Source organism: Ovis canadensis, chromosome 13, assembly GCF_042477335.2.
Source record: "Ovis canadensis isolate MfBH-ARS-UI-01 breed Bighorn chromosome 13, ARS-UI_OviCan_v2, whole genome shotgun sequence".
Lineage (NCBI taxonomy): Eukaryota > Metazoa > Chordata > Mammalia > Artiodactyla > Bovidae > Ovis > Ovis canadensis.
In genome coordinates, this window is record NC_091257.1 from 48,167,786 (window position 1) to 48,189,468 (window position 21,683).

A 21,683-nucleotide genomic window follows, 5' to 3' on the forward strand; every position below is an offset into this window, starting at 1 on the left:
CATCTGCTGTTGGTAGTGATCAGCATACTGTGGGCATTGTGTTAGCATCTGAGACTAGGTTGTGAAATAGGAAGTGGAGTTATGTGCAGATCAGCAAGTGTGTGCAAACTGTTTAGTTCTATCCGAAGCTGAAACCACGGGTGTCCAACTCAGGCTTGGGAAACACGGAAGATAAGGTTATCAGCACATGCCCATCAGGGCACAGTTTCCCTTTTGCTGTCTGTCCCTGTTTTGGTTCTATAAAGAGATCCCAGGGGTTTTATGGAAAACAGTGTCAGAAGAATACACCAGCAGTACTCTTGTCTCCCGAACAAGGGCATGCAAAATGTTACTTGTTAGAAAGTGAGGGAGACAGAAAGGCCAAGTGATGCCAAGGAAAGTGGGTGTATCGTCCAGTGGATGGTCAGAGAAAGTATGGCCTCAGGCTTGTGCATGTTTTCTTTCTTTTTCCTTTCTTGGCTGTGCTGCAGGCATGTGGGATCTTAGTTCCCCGATCAGGGATTGCTGAGTCTTAACCACTGGACCTCCAGGAAATCCTTTTCTTCCTAAAAGAAGATCTTAAAACTTTAGCTCCCCCATTAAGATTTAATTTTATAATAAGTCAGTAACCTACAGTTGTTAAAGTCTTGCCAATATCCCATTGGGTTCTTTGCAGTTACTACAGGATAACTGGGAGTTCAGCTTGTGACGGGGAAATCAGACACAACAGCATCTTCAAGCATGATGTGAAGAACACAAAAGAGCCAGTTCCAGAGACTGGCTCTTGAATCATACCCTGACCTTTTTTCTTTTGCTTGTTTTATTGAAATTTCATCTCTGCGCCGTAACAGACACAATCAACCACTGGTTAGTAACGAATGTTTTCTGCAGTCCGAATACATAGCAGTGATTTTTCTGTCCTTGAATCATAGAAAGAGGCTTTGGGCTCGTCAACATGCTCCTTTCACAGTTGAGGTCGAGAAGGGCGAAGTGACAATGGCAGAAGCCAGGTCTCTCTCCCGATTCCCAGTTCCGCAGAACTCCCGCCACAGGCTCCCCAGGGAAAGCTGTTATGCCTCCAATTTCTGGATTCCGTGCTGTCATCCTGCAAGCTGGGGTGACTTTGGGCAATGACATCGTGGCCCCCACGGGGCTTGCACATGGCAGAAGCCGCCCTGGAGCCGCCCGCCCGCCCGCGGAGTGTGCGCGCTGTTTTCGCACTCTGCCGGGTGGTCCCGGCGAAGGTCCGGGACCGGGTTGTGGACCAGGGTCTCCAGAGTTCCCTTCCATCAGGTGAGGTCGCGAGGGGACTTTCTCCGATTTCTGCGTCCGGAAAGGCTGACCCTCGCCAGGCTGCGCTCCTACCCGGACGAGAAAGGGGACAGCCGGGCCCACGCCCCCTTCTCCCCTGGGCCCCACTCCTGCCACCCCAGGACTCGGGCCGTTTTCCTTCCGCCCTTCCCTCGTTTTCCCCACCGGCCTCTCCTCAACTTTCCCCACTTGGCGTTTAAAAGCGCCACCGCCCCCCTCCCTCGGCGAGCAGCTCGCGCGCCCGGGCGATCCTCGGCCCCTCCCCCCGCCTCTCCCCTCCTCCTCCCGGATCCACGCCGCCCGCTCCCCCGGCGCCCGCCTGGCGGTCACGTGCGCCGCGCCCCGCCCCGTCACGTGGCCCCGCCCCGCCCCGCCCCCGCGCCGGCGCGCTCCGACGTGCCCTGGAACTCACCCGCCCCGGGAGAGCCGCCTGCGGGGACGCGCCGGCTGCGGCCGCCGCTGAGTGAGCGCCCTTCAGGTTCGTCTGGGCGCCCCGCCGCCGCCGAGCCGGGCCAGGAGGGAGCCGCCCCGCCCCGCGAAGCCGCCGGGCCCTCGGTGAGGTTGGTGGGGAGAGGGAGCCCGGGCGGAGGGCAGGTCGGGGCGGCGCTGCACAAAGGCGCCCGGGGCCGGGGCTGCGGGGCCGGAGGAGGCGTGTGCGGGCGCGCGGCGACGCCGGGGTGCGCGAGGTGCGGCCGGGGGCGCGGCCGGCGGGGTCCGGCCGCCGGGCCGCTGCCGGCCGCTCGGCTGACGTGGGCGACGGGGTTTTAAATGGCTGGAAGTTGCGGCTCCTCTGCCCCCCGGGTTTCCTGACTTCCTGTGAGAGGGCAGTGCCCGCCGCCCCGCCCCCAGGAAGGAGGGTGGCGGGCTGTGCGTGTGCGTGTGCGTGTGCGTGTGTGTGTGTGTGTGTGTAAAAGGCTGGCGGTGCCGCCCTCCTTTCTGGCCTCCCGCCGGCGGCGAGCCCGCTCCTCAACTGCTGCGGGAGGTGCAACCCCCGCCCGCCCAGCAGCCCCAGGAGCCGACTTGGGGCTGCTCGAAGGCTATTGATCCCCCAGACTGGGCATGGGGGCTTCTGCAGCTTCTAGAGGTGCCCCGCCCCTGCTCAGTGGGCATCTGCTTCTTTCTAGCCCTTCTGCGAGAATTCTCCTCCACCGTTTTTAATTTCAGAAAACCCTCTGCGCTCTTCTCGGGGGTGTGTGTGTGTATGTGTGTATTGTCTTCTAAGGATGACTGTCCTTGACGTGTGGCTTCTGAAGTTACCGCAGACCCTTTGACACGAAAAGGCCACAGGGTCATTCTCGAGGCGTGGTGATGTTTTCCTCCTGACGGCAGCCGCCGTTTTCCAGGCACTTGCGAAGGCGAGCATGTTCAAAGCGTGGCTGTATGAAAGTTCTGATGTGTCTCCAAGTGAAGTATTTGTTGTCGGGACAGGCTGGTAACATTCGTGTTGCTTTATGGTTAATTAAGACATGGGAGGTAATTAAAAAAAAGATTTATTTACGTTATTTTGAGCAGTGCTGTGTCTTCATTTGCTGTGCGCAGGCGTTCTCTAGTTGCGGGAAGCAGGGGCAACCGTTCGTTGTGGTGAGTGGTCTTCTCATTGCTGTGGCTTCTCTTGTGTCCTCTGGGCTCTAGAGTGCGGGCTTCAGTAGTTGGGGCAGGTAGTTGTGTCTCAAGGGCTTAGCTGCTCCGCGGCCTGTAGGATCTTCTGGGACCAGATATCGAACCCGTGTCACCTGCATTGCAAGGCGGATTCTTATCCACCAGACCGCCAGAGAAGCCCCGGTGGCAGATTTTTTTGAACATTTAGGCATGTGTTCCTAACGGGAGGTGAATACGGGGAGGAAGGAGGGAACTTTGAATGAAGAGTCCACCCGGATTCTGATTAAAATTCTCCCTCTCAGCTTCTGAAGGTGAGACCTTGGAAGACTCTGAATGTTACAGTGAAGGGTGGCTCAAAAACGTCCAGCTCCTGGCCGCGGCTCTTTCATACCCAGATGCTGGGAAACGGTGGCCTGGAGGTGGATCTATAGCCAGTGTTCCTTACCTGATCCGCAGGAGGGTGCCTGACAGGGCAGGATGTCTTTTGTGTTATATTTTGGTCGGAGTAGATGGTCTGGCTGCTGGGGCCAGTGTTTCTCTCTTTCTCTCTGTTTTAAAAAATGCCTTGGAAATGTTTCTGAGCAGAGTTTGGCTTGAACCAGTCTCTAAAGACTTGACCCTGAGTGGGGCAACTGGAAGAACCTGAGGAGCTGGGCATGTCGGCGTGACTCCTGGTTTCAGGAAGCTCTGCTGGTCTGGAAAGGGACTCTTTTGGGGAAAAATGAGTTGAATGAAGCCTGATGTACCATATTGCATGTGCATGCCCCAGTATGGGGTGGTAGGCTTCTGTTCCTACTTTATGGAGGACAGAAGTTGGAGAAGATTGCTAACGCACTGATTCTTAATGTGATGCCATCTGTATAGAGGGGTTGTCCACATACAGTCAATATTTTATGTATCTTTAGTTTTTTCTTTTTTTTTTACATACTACACTAGTTGTTGTGAGGCACAAGTGAGAATATATAAATACTGCAGAAAAACTGTATTATTTGTAGTCAATCATTTGGTGGTTCTTTCATTAATAAGAAAGTATCTGCTGAGTGCTTTTTTTTATTAGGTTGACAGAAAATGTGTTCTAGGAATGTAAAGTACTTCAAATGATGCAGTTGACAATTCTGAGAATAAAAAAGGTAACAAACAGTATAAGTTAATTAAGACAGTGACTATGATGCTGTGTAAAATTACTAAATGGTAGCTTCCTTGATGGCACCCCACTCCAGCACTCTTGCCTGGAAAATCCCATGGATGGAGGAGCCTGGTGGGCTGCAGTCCAGGGGTCACTAAGAGTCGGACAGGACTGAGCGACTTCACTTTCAGTTTTCACTTCATGCACTGGAGAAGGAAATGGCAACCCACTCCAGTATTCTTGCCTAGAGAATCCCAGGGACGGGGAGCCTGGGTGGGCTGCCGTCTATGGAGTCGCGCAGAGTCGGACACGACTGAAGCGACTTAGCAGCAGCAGCTTTTTTGATGGCTCAGCTAGTAAAGAGTCCGCCTGCAATGTGGGAGACCTGGGTTTGATCCCTGGGTTGGGAAGATCCCCTGGAGAAGGGAACGGCTACCCACTCCAGTATTCTGGCCTGGAGAATTCCATGGACTGTATAGACCAAAGGGTTGCAAAGAGTCAGACACGACTGATCGACTTTCACACTCACACACTCATTTTTGCTTCTATGAGAAAACTGGTGCTAGGAAAAAGCAGTTTAAGGTAAATCTGCCTAAAGTGGGCATTACAGTTTTATAGTAGTGAGAAAGAAGAGTGAAATTAAACTTTTATATAGAATAGTTTTAGTTGTATTGCAAATATGCATTGTTTCGTTGAATGAATCAAAAGTGAAAAGGCAGGATGGTACCACACAGCATCATTGTGCTTCAGAATCATGCTCTTTTGAGGAACCAGTTGGGCCGCTACCTTTGTGGTTTCTTTAATTGCTAACTGTTCTAATTGTGCCACATCCTCATTTTTGGATGGCTTTGCAGTGATTCAGCCATTTCCTTGTTTTATTGACTTAATATTTTGCAGTTTCAGTGTACAGTTGACCAGTTTTTTAATTGAACTGAACTATCAGATCATGACCTCTCTAAGCACCCCTTGCCTTGATAGTGTAGTGCTTCTCAAATTTTAGTGTACATGGACGTCACCTGAACTTCTTAAACCCCATGTAATACCAGTGCTGCCAGGACTTCAGACTACTGCTGTCGTGTGGAAATGTGATGCCAGTCACCTTTGTAATTCTCAAGTAATTTTTAGTACTCACATGATAACTGAGAAAGAGTCAAAGAAGCCGTGAGGTAAATCTTATTATCATTTTGTCTGTATGACAGCTTCAGACTCCCATGTGTGTTTTACACGTATAGCACGCCTCAGTTTAGGTTAGCCACAAGTTACATGCTCAGTAGGCGCATTTCTTAGCAGTGGCTGCTGTGTTGAACAGTGGTGGTTCTGGAGTCTGCAATCACTGCTGTTCTAAGTGAGCTTTCAGATTGGCTGCATCAGCAACCCTTGGGGACTTGTTAGAAATGCACATTTTTGGGCCCCACCTCAAACCTACTCTCATTGGAATATCTGGGATTTCATTAATCTACAGCATATGACTACAGAATGCGTATGTGGTGTTTTGGATATGATCGTAGAACAGGAAAAGTTCATTAGGGGAAAATTAAGGAATATGGTCATTATTGTCAGTATTGGTTCATGGAGTGTGATGAATATACTGTACTAACGTAAGATGTTTGTAGTCAGGGGAACAGTGTACAGGGTATATGGGAACTCTGTACTATCTTTGCAATAAATCTGTGAATCTAAAACTCGTCTAAAAGAACGTGTTTTTATTTTTATTTTTTGCCACACTGTGGCATGTGGGATCTTAGTTCCCAGACCTGGTGTTGAACCAGTGTCCCCTGCAGTGGATGCTCAGAGTCTTAACCACTGGACGGACCATCAGGGAAGTCCCAAGAATGTTTTTTTAAAGCGGCTCTCCAGGTGATGCCGTCTTTCACTAAAAGTGAGACGCAGTGATCTGGATCACTAATATGACCTGCACTACTACAGCTTGGGTGGGCAGGATGGAGGCTACTCTTAGGTCTCCTAGGGTAATAATAGTATTTTTGTATTAAGAACTAAAACTTACAAAGTACTTAACATGTGCTAGGAATTATACCAAGTGCTTTATGCATATTTACTTAACTCTCCCAACATGTGATATATACTATTAATCAGCTCTCTTTCACAAATGGAAAAAATACTGAGGCTTAGAGAGGTTGGTTGCCTTGTCTGAGGTTACATAGCTAGCAAGAGGCAGAAACAGGGACATTTGACAAGGGGCTCATTTTAAAAGCAATCAGTTCAGTTGTGAGTGTTCTCTTTGTGTAAGTGCTAATTAATGTGAATGTTTTGTATCATGCATCCCAGTTTACAAAGTACTTTTTCTCTTTCCATTTTCATAAGGATCTTTTGAGGTGTGTATTTCTTTTGTTTTTTAGATAGTTCAGGTGCTGAGGGCCTGTGAGCTGCTAAATCAAGCCCTGATTTAAATTTCAGTCCTTCATCCCTGAGTCCTGTGCTCCTTCACCACTGGAGAATTCAAACTATTAATACATTTTGAAGTTAGAGCAGTATCTTTAAAAGTTAAGCTGAAAATTGCCTGTATGTTGCTGTATATTATTGGTTTGTTTTAGAAAATAGTTTTATTGCGTTACAATATACATACACTAAAATAAAAGTCAACAATAAAACAAGCGTGAGCAGCGACATTGCTTAGCATTGTTCTAAGCAAAACAAGCCAGACATTGAAGGTTATATACTCTATATGGTTGGTGCTTTTCTGTCTCTGTTTGGTTTCCTTGAGGAAGCTGTGATTAATGCGATGCTTTTTTATCATGCTTTATAGTTTACTACGTACTTTTTCATGTTTTCTCTACTCATTCTCACAGGGATCTTCTGAAGTTTGTGTTGTTTCCTGTTTTACAGAGGGTTGTACCACAGTTGGTCTAGGCATTCACCAGTTGATAGGCCTCTGGGTCATTTCCAGTTCCCGGCTGTTATGAATGTTCATGTAAGGCCTTTGCAAGGACTTATGCTTTCATTTTTCTTGGATAAACACCTAGAAGAGGAGTTGCTAGATCATAAATGTATGTTTAAGAAATTGCCAAAGTGCTTTCCATAGTAGCGGTACTGCTCTGCATTACCACCAGCAGTGAATGAGAGTTCCCAGTTGCTGGTGTCCTTGCCCTGCAAAATATCCTTAATATGTATCTAAAGCCATTCTGGTAGGGGCGTAGTGATACCTGGTGTGGTTTTTTTCCCCTAATATTTATTGGTTTTTGGCTGCCTCAGGGTTAGTTGTGGCAGGCAGTGGCAGGCATGGTTTTCCTTGCGTTGCGCGGCCGCCACAGCCCTGGTCTCAGCAGTTGCCGTGCGCTAGTTCTCCAGTTGAGGCTCTCAGGCTTAGTTGTCTGGTGGCGTGTGGTATCTTAGTTTCTCCACCAGGGATTGAACCCGAGTCCCCTGCATTGGAAAGCAGATTCTTAACTACTTGACCTCCAGGGAAGTCCCTGATATCTGGTGGTTTTAATTTGCCTTATTAGAGTTTTGTTTAACAGCTTTATTGAGGTGTAATTGCTGTAAAATAAACTGGACATATTTAGAGTGTGCATTTTGATGAGTTTTGACATAGGAGTAGGCCTGTAGAATCATCACCATTTTCAGGATAGCAAACATACCCATCTTTCACCTCCTAATTTCCTAAAGCCCAAAGGTAATTCATTGCTCTTGTTCCCTGGTAACTATTTCTGTGTATTTCTGATCTGCTTTCTGTCACTATTTATTACTTTGCATTTTCTAGAATGTTATGTAGATATAGAGTATGTGCTCTTTCTTGTCTGGATTATTTTCATTCAACCAAATTATCTTGAGATTCATCCAGTTGGTTGTGTATATCAGTAGTTTGTTCCTTTTTATTATTGATTGATATCCCATCGTGTGGATATTACACAATTACTTTTATGTGGTCACCTGTTGGTGGTCATTGGGTTGCTTCCAATTAGGCGCTGTTACAAATAAAGCCACTGTATACATTCATGGACAAGTCTTTATATGGACATGTGTTTTCATCTTTGGTAAATACCATGGAGTAGAATCCCTGGGTCATATGGTTGATGTATATTTCAAGGTTTTAAGAGTCTGCCCAACTTTTCCCAAAGTAGTTGTACTGTTCTACATCCCCACCAGCAGTATGTCAGAATTCTGGTTGCTCCACATTCTCAGAAATACTGGTATGGTCAGCCTTTTAATTTTAGTCATTCCAGTAGGTGTGTGATGTTATTTGTGTTTTTAATTTACGTTTTCCTAAGGACTAAAGATTTTGGGCATCTTTTCATGAACTTCTTTACCATCTATAAATCCTCCTCCTTGGATATGAATACTTGTCCATTCCTATCTTTTGCCCCCTTTTTATTGGGTATTTGTCTTCTTATTGACTTCTACAGTTTTTGTGTATTCTCTAAGTATGAGTTCTTTGTTGGAGATAAGTTTGTGTCTGAGATATTTGTGACTCTGTTCATAAGGGATGTTGGTCTGTAGTTTTTCTCTTTTATAACTTCTTTTTCTGGTTTTGGCATGAAGACACACTGACTTCATAGAATGAGTTGGGATGGGTTTTCCCTCTGTTTCAATTTTCTGTAAGAAGTTTGTTTACAGCTGGTATTGTTTTCCTTACACTTTGGTAAAATTCACTAGTGGAGCCATCTTGGCCCGGAGTTTTCTTTGTGGGAAGATTTTTATAGACAGATTCAACTTATTTAATAAACATAGAATGATTTAGGTTATCTGTTTCTTAAGCAAGCTTTAGTAATTTGCCAAAGAAATGTATCTGGTTCATTTAAATTGATGAATTTATCAGCTTAAAGCTGTTCATAATGTTCTCTTATTTTCCTTTTAATGTCTTTAAGATCTAGAGTTACATCCCTTGTTTCATTCTTAATGCTGGTTATTTGTGTTTTTTGTCTTTAGTCCTTGATCAGTTTGGCTAGAGGATTGTCAGTATTACTGATCTTTTTGAAGAACCAGCTTCTGGTTTTCATTGATTTTCTCTAACATTTTTCTGTTTTCTCGTTTACTGATTTCTGCTCTGATCTTTATCATGTCCTTTCTTTTGCTTGCTTTGGGTTTAATTTGTTCTTCTTTAGTTTCTTAGAGTGCAGTCTTACATCACTGATCTGAGACCTTTTTCTTTTCTGATTGTTGGCATTTGGTATATAAATTTTCTCTTGAGCACTGCTATAGCTGCATCCCACAAACTCTGAGATGTCACCTTTTCATTTTTATCCAATTCATATCTCTTATTTGATTTCTTATTCAACCTGTGGTTTATTTAGAAGTATGTTGTGGAGTTGTCAGAGTACGTTATTTATGTTATTCCGGTCCTTACAGATTTATTAAGATTTGTTTCATGGACTAGAATATAGTCAACAGAAAATGTATGTTTATAAGAAACTACTGAACTAGCTGTACCATTTAGCATTCCCACTAGTACTGAATGTGTGTCCAGTTGTTGGTATCTTTGTCAGCCCTTGATATTGTCTTTGTTTTTAAAAACTAACTTTATTCTAATTGGTGGGTAGTAATACCTTGTTTTGGTTTTAGTTTGCATAATTGGTTTTCTAATGTTTTGTATAACAATTTAAATTTGAATGAGAAGAGTCATGTTTTTTATTTTTCTTTCCAATAGAGGACAGGAACCGGTAAGACAGCAGTCCCTAAGTTTTTGGGCACCAGGGGTTGGTTTCGTGGAAGACAGCTTTTCCACAGACCCGAGCAGGGTGGTGGGGGCGGTGGGGTTGGGGCGGCAACGAGAGAGATGGGGAGCGAGAGAGATGGGGAGCGGCTGGGCTCCTAACAGGCTGCACCCCGGCTCCTGTCTGCAGCCTGGGTGGGCGTTGGCAGTAGCAGCAGTTCATCACTGTGTGTGCTACAGAAGTGCTGCTTGTCAGTCTTCCAAAAGGCTGAATGTTTATTTGTCTTTCAGTATTTACTTTTTAAGAGGATCTGTGAAAGCTGTGTGAGGATTGAAGTGATTTTTATAGTTTTGGGGTAGACTTGTATAAACTGATCTAAATTATATTCTCCGTTTTACATTCGCACCAGCAGTGCACATGAATTCCAGTTTCTCCACCTCCTCACCAACACTTGTTATTTCTGTTGTTATTTTTACAGTAGCCACTCTCATGGATGTGGCGTGGTGTCTCATTGTGGTTTTGATTTGCGTTTGATTTGCTTATTGGCCATGTGTGTATCTTCCTTGGGAAAATGTCTATTCAGGTCCTTTGCCTATCTGACTCTGCTCATTGCAATTTATTTTGAAGTAGATTGGCATAATTTAAGCTTTATAATGAGTACTTTTTTCTTTTTTTTAAAAGTAGGTTATTGATGTCTGGCTAGACGTTTGCAATGACCCCACCATAATAATCACTATATTTGTGTTTTTGTTTTGTGAGCTATATGTTTTTGTTTTTTAAGCATGGAATTAGGTTGAATGTAAACAGTCATTTCAGAGATTAGGAGGGTAATGTGTATAGTTGCAGAGGAATATCTGAGTTGGTCAGGGCAGGGTGGCAGTTAATGCTTGGGTGACCAGTGAAGCCCTGAAGTGAACGGAGGCTTTCTTCTAAAATGAATTATTAGAGGAGTAGAGGTCTTATAAAACTTAGTAAAGACCAAGTTTATGATTTTCTCTTTAGTATGTAACAATGATTAGTGATGTGAACTGAGACCCTGGGCAATGGGTGCTTCCCCAGAGGGAAATCAAGGTGTTACAACAAGCACAGTGGGTGGGATGCCACAGAGGCAAGATGAAAATTGTGTGAAGTGTAAAAATGATAATTTCTTTTTTTTTTTTAAGCTGGTTAGTTAATTTGGCTACGTGGTGAATCTCAGTTCCCTGACCAGGGACTGAGCCCCGGGCCATGGCAGTGAAATCCTGGAATTGCAACCACTAGGCCACTGGGGAACTCCCTTAGCTGATTATTTTAGGAAGTTCTTAGTGAAAAATTAAATTGTGGGACTCAGGTGTTCAGGATCTAGGAGGAAGAATCCATAGACTGGAGTGCATGTAGAAGAGAGTGAGAGCTGAAAAATGTGGAAGCCGAATGTTGATCATAGTTGAGTTCAGTCGCTCAGTCATGTCTGACTCTACGACCCCATGAACTGCAGCACTCCAGGCCTCCCTGTCTATCACCAACTCCTGGAGATAACCCAAACTCATGTCCATTGAGTTGGTGATGCCATCCAACCATCTCATCCTCTGTTGTCTCCTTCTCCTCCTGCCCTCAATCTTTCCCAGCGTCAGGGTCTTTTCAAAAGAGTCAGCTCTTCACATCAGGTGGCCAAAATATTGGAGTTTCAGCTTCAACATCAGTCCTTCCAAAGAACATCCAGGATTGATCTCCTTTAGAATGGACTGGTTGAATCTCCTTGCAGTCCAAGGAACTCTCAAGAGTCTTCTCCAACACCACAGGTCAAAAGCATCAATTCTTCCGTGCTCAGCTTTCTTTGTAGTCCAACTCTCACATCCATACATGACCACTGGAAAAACCGTAGCCTTGACTAGATGGACCTTTGTTGGTAAAGTAACACCTCTGCTTTTTAATATGCTGTCTAGGCTGGTCATAGAGGAGGGGTTTTAAAGGTTCGTGGGAAGCCACTCTTGTATAGTTAGCGTTTGGTGACATAGACTATGAAGGAAGAGGAAGTTTAACCTGTCGCATCAAGCAAATATTCTTTTTGTTTCTTAGTCTTTTTAATAACTGAGTTTTTTTTACCTTTAGACTATCCTTCGTGGTAGCCTATGTCATCCCATTAAAATTCTTTGTGTGTGAGTGAATCCGAAATGATTAAAAGCCAGTTTAATGGTTTTTAATATGAAAGGGCTTGAACAGGACTGTTTAGTACAGTACTGAATTTACGAATATTTTGGGAAGACAGTAGGCTCCTTATTTTCTGCTCTGTCATTTGGGTCAGTATTTATATTTCCATGTATAAGATGAGGTCACTTTAGAATGGACCCAGAGCTGTGACAACCACTGATAATGGAGAACTCTTAGTACTTCTTAAATGTAATTTGTGTTTTGATGAGAAAAGCATTGTATGAAAGTAAACAACAGATGGAATGCAAGTTTATTTAAAGTGGGACAGCATAATGTAAGATATGTTCATAGGAATGTCAAGTACGCATGATACCACTTTTAGTTGAGTTACAGTTTAAGAAGATGGTTCTCTAATGATAGGAAGCATTGAAATCAAGCACATAAAAGCCAGGTTGGGAGAATGTGTCACTACAGGCTCCAAGCTCATCTTGTATATTTCCAGCCCCAGCCCTTGAATCAGTTATTTCTCCAAAAAACCTTGGTCCTTTTATTTGAAGAATGGTATTAGAGACCAAACCTGAGTGCTGTGTGTGCTTGTTGCTGCGTAGGTGTCGTTTCTGCTGACAGCAGGATTTGTGTGTGGTGTACGAAGCATATAGACATGTGTCTCCCTTGTGTGTCTATAAGTTCATATTCCAACATTGGGGAACTTGGCTCCCACCTTCTACATTCTGTAATACTTAATTATATTCAATTCCAGTGTATGTATGCGCATAGCAGTATCACAGTTTTTAATTCATACTCTCACAGGAAATGTTGTTTATGTGTTAGTCATATGCATTTCCTTTGTGTTCTGATAAACTTGACTTATTTCCACAGTAAGTGATGTCAGCCTCTGCCTCCATTCCTGCTCTGTTCGGTGAGGTGAGGTCATCCCGTACATGTGTAATACTGTTCGACCATCGAGTCACATCTGCTTCCCTGCTGGGATCCCCTTGACCTCCTAAAGGATTGTTTAGAATTTGAAAACATTGGAGTACATGCTTGTGTTGTAAAGATGAATGGGTTTTGACAAGTGCATAACATATTGTGTACACCATTACAACATCGTACAAAATAGTTTATCGACCTGAAAGAATCTGCAATGCTTCACCTGTGGAAGCCCCCCTCCCTGCCTCCCACCCCTAGCAATCACCGTCTCTGTGGTTTTGACTTTTCCAGACTGCCACACGATAGAATCATTCTATATGTTGCCTCTTCTGTCTGTTTTTCTTTCACTTAGCAAAATAAATCTAAGACTCACTTCTGTCTTCATAGCTCAAAGCTCTTTCTTTTTATTACTGAATAGTAATGAAAGGTCCATCTAGTCAAGGCTATGGTTTTTCCAGTCGTCATGTATGGATGTGAAAGTTGGACTCTAAAGAAAGCTGAGCGCCGAAGAATTGATGCTTTTGAACTGTGGTGTCGGAGAAGACACTTGAGAGTCCCTTGGCCTGCAAGGAGATCCAACCAGTCCATTCTAAAGGAGATCAGTCCTGGGTGTTCATTGGAAGGACTGATGTTGAAGCTGAAACTCCAATATTTTGGCCACCTGATGCGAAGAACTGACTCTTTTGAAAAGACCCTGATGCTGGGAAAGATTGAGGGCAGGAGGAGAAGGGGACGACAGAGGATGAAATGGTTGGATGGCATCACTGACTCAATGGACATGAGTTTGGTGATGGACAGGGAGGCCTGGCGTGCCGTGGTTCATGGGGTCGAAAAGAGTCAGACACAACTGAGCGACTGAACTGACTGACTGAATAGTATTGTTTGTCTGGCTGCCTCAGTTTATCCTTTCACCTTTTGAAAGACATCTTGATTGCTTCCAGTTTGGGGCAGCTGCTCTGAACATTTGCATGCAGGACTTTTTGTAGAAATAAGATGTAAAATCATCAACCTTGTTGCTAGATTGTGTGGTAAGACAACATTCGCTTGTGTAGAAACTGTTAAATGACTTCCAAACTGGCTCCACCATTTTGCATCCCCACTAGCAGTGAGTGAAAGCTCCCATTGCTCTGCGTCCTTATCAGCATTCGGTGGTGTCAGGTTTTTGGATTTTAGCCACTCTAACAGTGGTACAGTGATATCTCATTTTTTCAGTTTGCTATTCCCGAATGACACAAAGTTGGGTATTTTTTCATGTGCTTATGTTCTTTCATGATGTGTCTTTTCAGATTGTTTTCCATTTAAAAAATTGGATCTTTTGTTGAGTTTTAAGAGTTTTGTGTATGTTCTGGATAAAAGCCCTTCATCAGACATCTGTTTTATTTTCTCCTTGTCTCTGGTTCATGTTTTCATTTTCTGTACCTTTCACAGAGCAGAAATTTGTAATTTTAAGACGGTCCTCTTTAATTTTCTCTTTCATGAATTATGCATTTGGAGGTACATTTAAAAATTCATCATCAAACCCAAGGCCATATTACTTCCTTTAAAAATTGGAATATTTCTGGGACTTCCCTCCTCTTCCAGTGGTTAAGAATCTGCCTTGCAATGCAGGGGTCAGGGGCTCAATTCCTGGTTGGGAAGCTGAGATCCCCCCTACCACAGAGCAGCTAAACCTGAGGCCTGCAACTTAGGGAGTCCATGCCCAGCAGTGGCAAGGTCCTTCATGATATGTCAAAGATCTGTGCTGCAAGTAAGACCCAAGTCAGCCAAATAAATAAATATTTGAAGAATAAATTGGAATATTTTTCCACTCTTGTAACAATCCAAGAAAAATTCTTAGGTCCCCCTCATTTCTGACTAAGGAAGACTTCCTGGCATAGATCTTTCTGAAATACTACATGCAAGTATCACTTTTATTAAAAGCTTGCTCTCTGAAATACTTCTTTTGTTGTTTCCTCATTTTTGTTTTGTATTTAAATCTGGTTTTGAATTTCCTTTATCAGTTTATGCTTGACTGTGTTTTCTACTGCTTTCCAGTTAACTGATTATTTCCTGTATCCTTCCTATTTTTACTGTTTCTTTATGACCAGAATAGTTTATGACAGCAATCAGTATATTTTGCTTGTTTTCTTTAGGCCTAAAGAAATACCTTATATCCTCTATATTTTTATTCTTAGAAAACAGGGATCACGCATTCAGAAGAAACCTTAGGGTCCCTGTCATGGTCTATGGTTTCTTGTTAAGTGAATGATCTAGAGAACTATTTGGTGAAATACTTTCTTATTCTGGAACTTATGCTGGAGTTGTTTTTAACTTTTTTGTTGTGCTCATTAAGGTTTATTTGATTTCTTTAGTAGAGGCCTATTCAAGGGAGTGTTAAACAAGTACTTGTAAAGCTGCTGGAGGACTTCATGTCAAGAATTGGTGCTTAAATTGTGGTATTTTTAAGTGGATTGATAGATATGTGAGGCTGTATTAGCATTTTGTTGTTCATGGTATTAAAATTGTTAAATATGTAGTACATATATGTATCAAACTTAAATTTGGATATTTGGTCTTAAATTTGGTCATCAATTATGGATGCATTTATCGCAGTGCTCTTGAGACTTTGTTTACTTGTTTACTTCCTGTTGTACCAGGTAATGATCTCATTCTGTGAGATGCAGTTGATTAAAGCAGATGTCCTGGGGGAGGAAGATAGCATTTGCTGAGCTGTGTAATTTGTGCTTGGAAAGAAATGAGAAAAATTGTAGACAGAAAGGAGGAGGCCATTAAGAGTTTAAGGTAGCATGGTAGAAATGTATCTGATTTGGTGGGGAGAGAAGTAAAAGCTCTAAACGGTTGTGTGTGTGTTCTTATTGAAATACCAGAACCCATGGGTAAGAAGTGCTTCATGCCGCAAAGAAAGGCAGTGGTTGTTACTGGACAGTAGACGTGCAGAGCTCTATCCTAGTGGTTGGCTTCTTTGTAGCCGTGTGTGTGTGTGTGTGTGTGTGTGTGTGTGTTTGTGATGAAAAAGGGTGGAGGAGTGTGGTAATGGGTGTTGAGCATATTTCAGTAAGTGGAGTGTTGTGTTCAGAGGGTGGTGGTGTTGAATGAGTAAGGATGCTAACCAAAATATTTGAGAGGTTAAGATAGCAGGATACACAGTAGTGTGTAATAGGGCTTCCCTGGTGGCTCAGTGGAAAAGAATCTGCCTGCGGTGCAGGAGAGGAGTTCAATCCCTGGGTTGGGAAGATCCCCTGGAGGAGGAAATGGCAGCTCACTCCAGTATTCTTGCCTGGCAGACCCATGGACAGAGGAGCTTGGCGGCCTGCAGTCCCTGGGTTGCAAAGAGTTGGACCCAACTTAGGGACTAAACAACAGCAACAAATAACCTAAAGGGAAAAGAATTTGGAAAAGAGTGTGTGTGTGTGTGTGTGTGTGTAACTGAATCTCAGTGCTGTACACCTGAAACTTGCACTATATTGTAAATCAGCTATGATTCAATAAAAAATAAATAAAGAATCCACAGTTTGGGGAATAGGGGAAGAAGCAAACCAAAATTAAAACCATAAACATTTGTTTTAATACAGCTTACGTTTTTAAATGAAAATAGGAGCAGCAGTTATCCGCGTAATTGCAGATCAGTCTCCCTTAGGTCTCAGTTTTTAGAGTGTGTGTGTGCTGTGTGCTGCTATACTCTTGTTTAGTGGCAGAGTTGTGTCTGACTCTGTGACCCCATGAACTGTGGCCTGCTAGATCCCTCTGTCCGTGGGATTTCCCAGGCAAGAATACTGGAGTGGGTTGCCATTTCCTGTTCCAGGGGAAGTATTTTAGAGCCATTCCATAATTTTATTTGTACATATAGTTTTTAATAGGGCTTTTCTCTTCATATTTGTTATGTCCAACTTTTCTTAGACCTTGGATTGTAATATATAATTCCTGTGATGTGACTTTCTAAAAGCTTATTATTTTAATCGTCTCAGGGGCTTCCCACTTCACCCCTCATCCCCATTCCCTTGTAGCTCAGTTGGTAAAAAAAATCTGCCTGCAGTGCAGGAAACCCGGGTTCAATCCCTGGGTTGGGAAGATCCCCTGGAGGAGGAGATGACAACCCACTCCAGTATCCTTGCCTGGAGAATCTCATGGACAGAGGAGCCTGGTGGGCTGCAGTCCATGGAGTCGCAGAGAGTCAGGCACGACTGAGCAACTGACACTTGCTTGCTTGCTTACTGTCTCAGTTCCTGTTCCCCTCCTCTCGAGTGCGCCTGCCGCCCCGTGCCCCTCTGGCTCCTGTCACCTGCTTGTATCTAACTACCTGTTCTGTCTGCAGTCTTTGAACTGCTTCTCCATCTTTCTCCGCCCTGCAGTTCTCATTTCCTTTACAGTAATGAAAAGTTGAGTCTGGGCGTCTCTTGCTGAGTGTAGTGAAACTGCCTTATCATTCTCCCTGCCTCCTCCTCCTTATCTGTGTGCAGCCAGTGGGGCAGGTGTGGTGGCCGGGACACCTCTCACCGCCCCTCGCCCCTCCCCTTGCAGTTTACTCCTTATTCTTGTTACTTTCTTTGTTCCTTTCCTGCGGATCAGTGTCTGACCACCTCTGGTACACCTGGGCGCCCCTAGCCTTCTGTGTATTCCCTTATTTGTTCAGTATCTTCAAAGGTGTTTCTTAAGTTGTTACTTCCTGGAAAGTAACAAATTGCCTGAGGATAAGTATTTCAGTGTGGAATTTTGAAAAGCTGTAGTGAAAAACTTTTCTGTAGGTAAAAGGATTAACGCTCCTAGTGACTAATGTTCTGGTAATGCATGAAAGTAAAGGCTGAATGATTGGAAGCTTAGAATTTCTATTTACCGTGTCAGGAAGGACTGGGTGGATTTGGCAAGGTAGTTTCTGGCGGGGTAGATTCTGGATGTGGTGAAGTTTTAGGTGCCTGTTGGAACACCCCAGTGGATCTGGCAGTTGTATCCTAGTTGTCTTTAATCTAGAAGACTCCCTCATTTCATGAAACTGATTGTTTAAGGCTTTCAGGTGTGTTTCTCATAGAATGTCTCACATCCTGGATTTATTCAATTTTCATAAAAGTTGTTTCTCATGTTATTAAAAATTTTAAAAAGTCATTTCTGTCAGGATAACAAAGGTGGAAATGAAGTTGAAGCAAAGTGGAAATGAAGTAGGAGGGGCGGTGGTGAAGTATACTTTGTGTTTTTATGTGTTTGGAGGGTGTTGCTGAACACAGCCCTGATGTGCAAAATTGTTGGTGTTCCTTATAGCTGTTGTAAAAAAAGTCATGCACTACTAGTAGCATTGCCTTCCTTAGTCTTCTTGCAGCAATCCTGGTTAAAGTTAATTAAATTTATTTTTTTTAATAGGTTTAAATGTAATCCTGGATGTTTAGTTCTTCTAAGGTACGTTTCTTATTTTTACTATTTTTTGAAACAACATTACTATATTAAATTCATTATCCAACTAGTTTGTTTCTACAGAGTAAATTTGAGTTGCAGAAACTGTGTGACTAGTTATCACCTGGGCTTTGTCTGTTTTGGAGGATGTCGTCCTCAGGGTGTGGTGGTTGTGGCACATACAGCGTCAGTAATGCCGTGCCCAGTACTTGGGTGCTGAGGAAAATTGGTAGGCTGTTGTGGGACCTTGTGTAAACATCTCTGGTATAGTCAAGAGTTACTCAGGTTTGCCTGAGAATTCTCGAGTATTGGGCTGAGTGTGTTTTCCTGGGGCTGCTGTATCAAAGTGCTGCAAACAGCAGACTTAAAACTGCAGAAACTTGGGTCATTTCCTGGGGGTCCACCGGTGAGGGGTCCGCGCTCCCACTGCAGGGCGTGCGGGCTCAGTCCCTGGTGGAGGAACTGAGATCCTGCATGCTGGGTGGCGCGGTCAAAAACACCACCAAAAAACCGGAAGCGTGTTCACTTGTTGTGGAGCTGCAGGACTGAGTACTCCAGGGAGGACCCTTCCTCGCCTGTCCAGCCTCTGGTGCCTGCTGGCGGGCCTTGGTGTTCCTTAACTTGTAGCTGCTTCACCCCCAAGTTCTGCCTCTGTCTATACGCGGTCATCTTCCCTTGTGTGTCTCCTCTCCTTGTCTCCTGTCTTCCCTCCTTAGAAATGCATTGGATCTTAGGAAAAAAGAGAAAGTGAAGTTGCTCAGTTGTGTCCAACTCTTTGTGACCCCGTGGACCGTACGTAGCCTACTAGGCTCCCCCGTCCATGGAATTTTCCAGGCAAGAGTACTGGAGCGGGTTGCCGTTTCCTTCTCCAGGGAATCTTCCCCACCCAGGGATCAAACCCTGGTCTCCTGCTTTGCAGGCAGCCTCTTTACCATCTGAGCCACCAGGGAAGCCCATTGGATTTTGGGCCCACCCTAATCAGCTCAACTCGCCTGAGATTGACTGCATCTGCCAAGACCCTGTGTCCAAGTACAGTCGCATTCACAGGTCCTGTGTTAGGACTTAAGACATACCTTCTGGGGGAACCGCCTTCATCTCACAGTGGTTGGGGCCTGACTTGAATTGAGCAAAATCGATCTCCTGTGATCATTTTGAAGTTTAAATGCTGTATTTTACGAGGTACTAAAATATTTGGAATTGGTATGGAAATAAAAGTGAATCCTAGATTTCTTAAGCCAGTTTAGGGCTGTTTCTATTAGATTTTGAGTGGTGTGTATATAATTTATTTTTGACATTTACCACTAAAAAGATTGGATATTTGTTGGAGTTTGTGGAATTCAGCTTAATGAGGATTATGGTCCTCCTGGGGTGGTTGTAAGAGGAAACACAAGTAAATTAGCAGTTTATTTTCTCTGTTTGTGTGTGTATTTTGCCTAAAAATAACTATTGTTTTTTTCCCATTAATACTAGGAAATTAAACTTACATATTTGGATCACTTTTTTTTAAATGCTCACTCATGCCCTTGATCATTTTAGACAATAGAGAATTTTCTAAAATTCATTGAATGACATTCAGGATCATTGAAATTCTAGCTTCAGCTTCAAAGAGGGTTTTAGGTGAGACACACAGTGACCCTGACTTAATGCCTGGCCCTTGGTCAGTGCCTAACATGTATTATTGTTAGTGAGCCTTCCTAAGAGAGAGGAGGAGGTGTGAGCAGTCAGCAAGGGAAGATGACTTCTCACCTCTTATTTTTGATAGTCATACGTCTGACTGGTTAGCGTATTTGCCATTTCAGTCATTGGTTTGGCTTTGGTCATAAATGATTGAAAAATGTAGAATTCCTTTAGAATGAGAGCATTTTTAATGCAGGGTGGTAAACACAGTATTAGGCACAGGTTTACTTTTTAGATTTGAAGGTATTGTTCTTTATTATGTGATGCTTGTGAATGAATATTAAAAATCCAGACCAGGTTAACTTTTTTCTTTATTCTCTTCCCCAGTTAAATAAAAATAGCTGCATTGATCCACAAAGCCGCAATGTGGCAAAGCGTCCTTTCTGAGAGGTGAATATTGCTGAATGAAGATGGCTGACAGAGGCGGGAAGATTCTTCCAGGGCCAGTGTACATCGAGGTGGAGTATGATTACGAGTATGAAGCGAAGGACAGAAAGGTTGTGATAAAGCAAGGGGAGCGGTACCTCCTGGTGAAGAAGACCAATGCCGACTGGTGGCAGGTCAAGCCAGACGAGAGCTCCAAAGCGTTCTACGTGCCGGCCCAGTACGTGAAGGAGGTGGGCCGCCGAGCCCTGATGCCGCCTGTGAAGCCGGCCACGGGGCTGCCGAACCACTCTGTGAAGACGGCGCAGAGTCTCCACCTCCAGAGGTCTTCGGAGAATGTGAACAGGTTGCCTGAGCTGTCAAGCTTTGGGAAGACATCCTCGTCTTCTGTTCAAGGAACAGGTCTTGTTCGTGATGCCAATCAGAATTTTGGGCCCAGTTACATTCCAGGTCAGACTGTCAACCTCAGCCTGGACCTGACCCACAATAATGGAAAACTCAACAGTGATTCACATTCTCCCAAAGTTCCTGGCCAGAATAGGACACGCTTATTTGGTCACTTTCCCGGTCCGGAGTTCTTGGAGGTAGAGAAAGCTGGCTTCCCCCAGGAACAGTCTTGTGATTCAGCGGGAGAAGGCTCGGAACGGATCCAGCAGGATTCGGAGTCTGGTGATGAGCTGAGCAGCAGCTCCACTGAGCAGATAAGGGTAAGACCGACCGACAGGCGGTGATGGAACGCTTGTGCCACCTGCAGAACCGTTTGATTATAGGTGTTATTATCTTATTTTAAAAAATTTACTTTATCAAAGTATGGTTGTGTTAATTTCTGCTGTACAGCCGAGTAGCTCATGTATACATGTATTTTTTTTTTCATATTTTTTCCACATCGTTTACTACAGGATATTGAATATAGCTTCCAGTGCTATACAGTAGGACCTTGTTTTTTACACATTCTTTTGTATAGGTGTTATTTTAATTAAAATCTTTGTAAGACTTAAGAATTGTCTTGGTTTATGTTTATTTTCAGAATACATAGGTTTTTTTTAAACTTTATTTTCAGAGTACTTTATATTTTTTATTTCAGAGTATTTTTTTTTTAACTTTATTTTAAATTTTTACTTTATTTTCAGAGTACATAGGTTTATCCAGAGTGAGAGAGAGAGAACATGGGAAATAACTTTTTGGCTGATGGAGGTTCACTTTAAGGTTTCCCTAAGTATTCCTGTTCCTCTGTAGGACTAGAACTGCCCCAAGTTTGGACACTTGTCTTTTACTAGAAAATTTTTGTTTTTCTGACGCACTTTGGCTTGTTTTTACTAAGTCTTCAAGTAATAATGAAAGTAAGGGAAAGTGTCATACGAATACTAACTCTTCTTGTTTGAAACTTGTTGATTAACTTTGAATATTCAAAAAATACATATATATATATTTAGAGAGAGAGAGAGTGAGCTTACACACGTTTATCTGTTCAAGCACTTTTGTGTCTTAAGTGTCTTGGAAAAAATTTTGTATCTGTGGTTTGATTCCCCACCCCACCCTCCCCCGCCCCCGCCCTGCCCTCT

The 21,683-nt window shown here is 43.6% G+C and overlaps 1 protein-coding gene across 26 annotated transcripts in view; it reads left to right on the forward strand.

The window, feature by feature from the left end:
* Window positions 1-1,636: 1,636 nt before the first annotated feature.
* ARHGAP12 (Rho GTPase activating protein 12) overlaps window positions 1,637-21,683 on the forward strand; it is a 117,644-nt gene continuing 97,597 nt past the window's right edge. For 3 of the 26 annotated variants that reach the window (XM_069547669.1, XM_069547676.1, XM_069547679.1), the window contains exons 1-2: window positions 1,637-1,845; window positions 20,065-20,828. In XM_069547669.1, the coding sequence (XP_069403770.1) occupies window positions 20,142-20,828 (687 nt within the window). In that variant the 5' untranslated portion in view covers window positions 1,637-1,845; window positions 20,065-20,141. Of the gene's footprint in view, window positions 1,851-18,030; window positions 18,067-20,064; window positions 20,829-21,683 lie in introns of all 26 variants that reach the window. The other 23 variants (XM_069547665.1, XM_069547683.1, XM_069547689.1 and 20 more) reach the window with 15 other exon arrangements.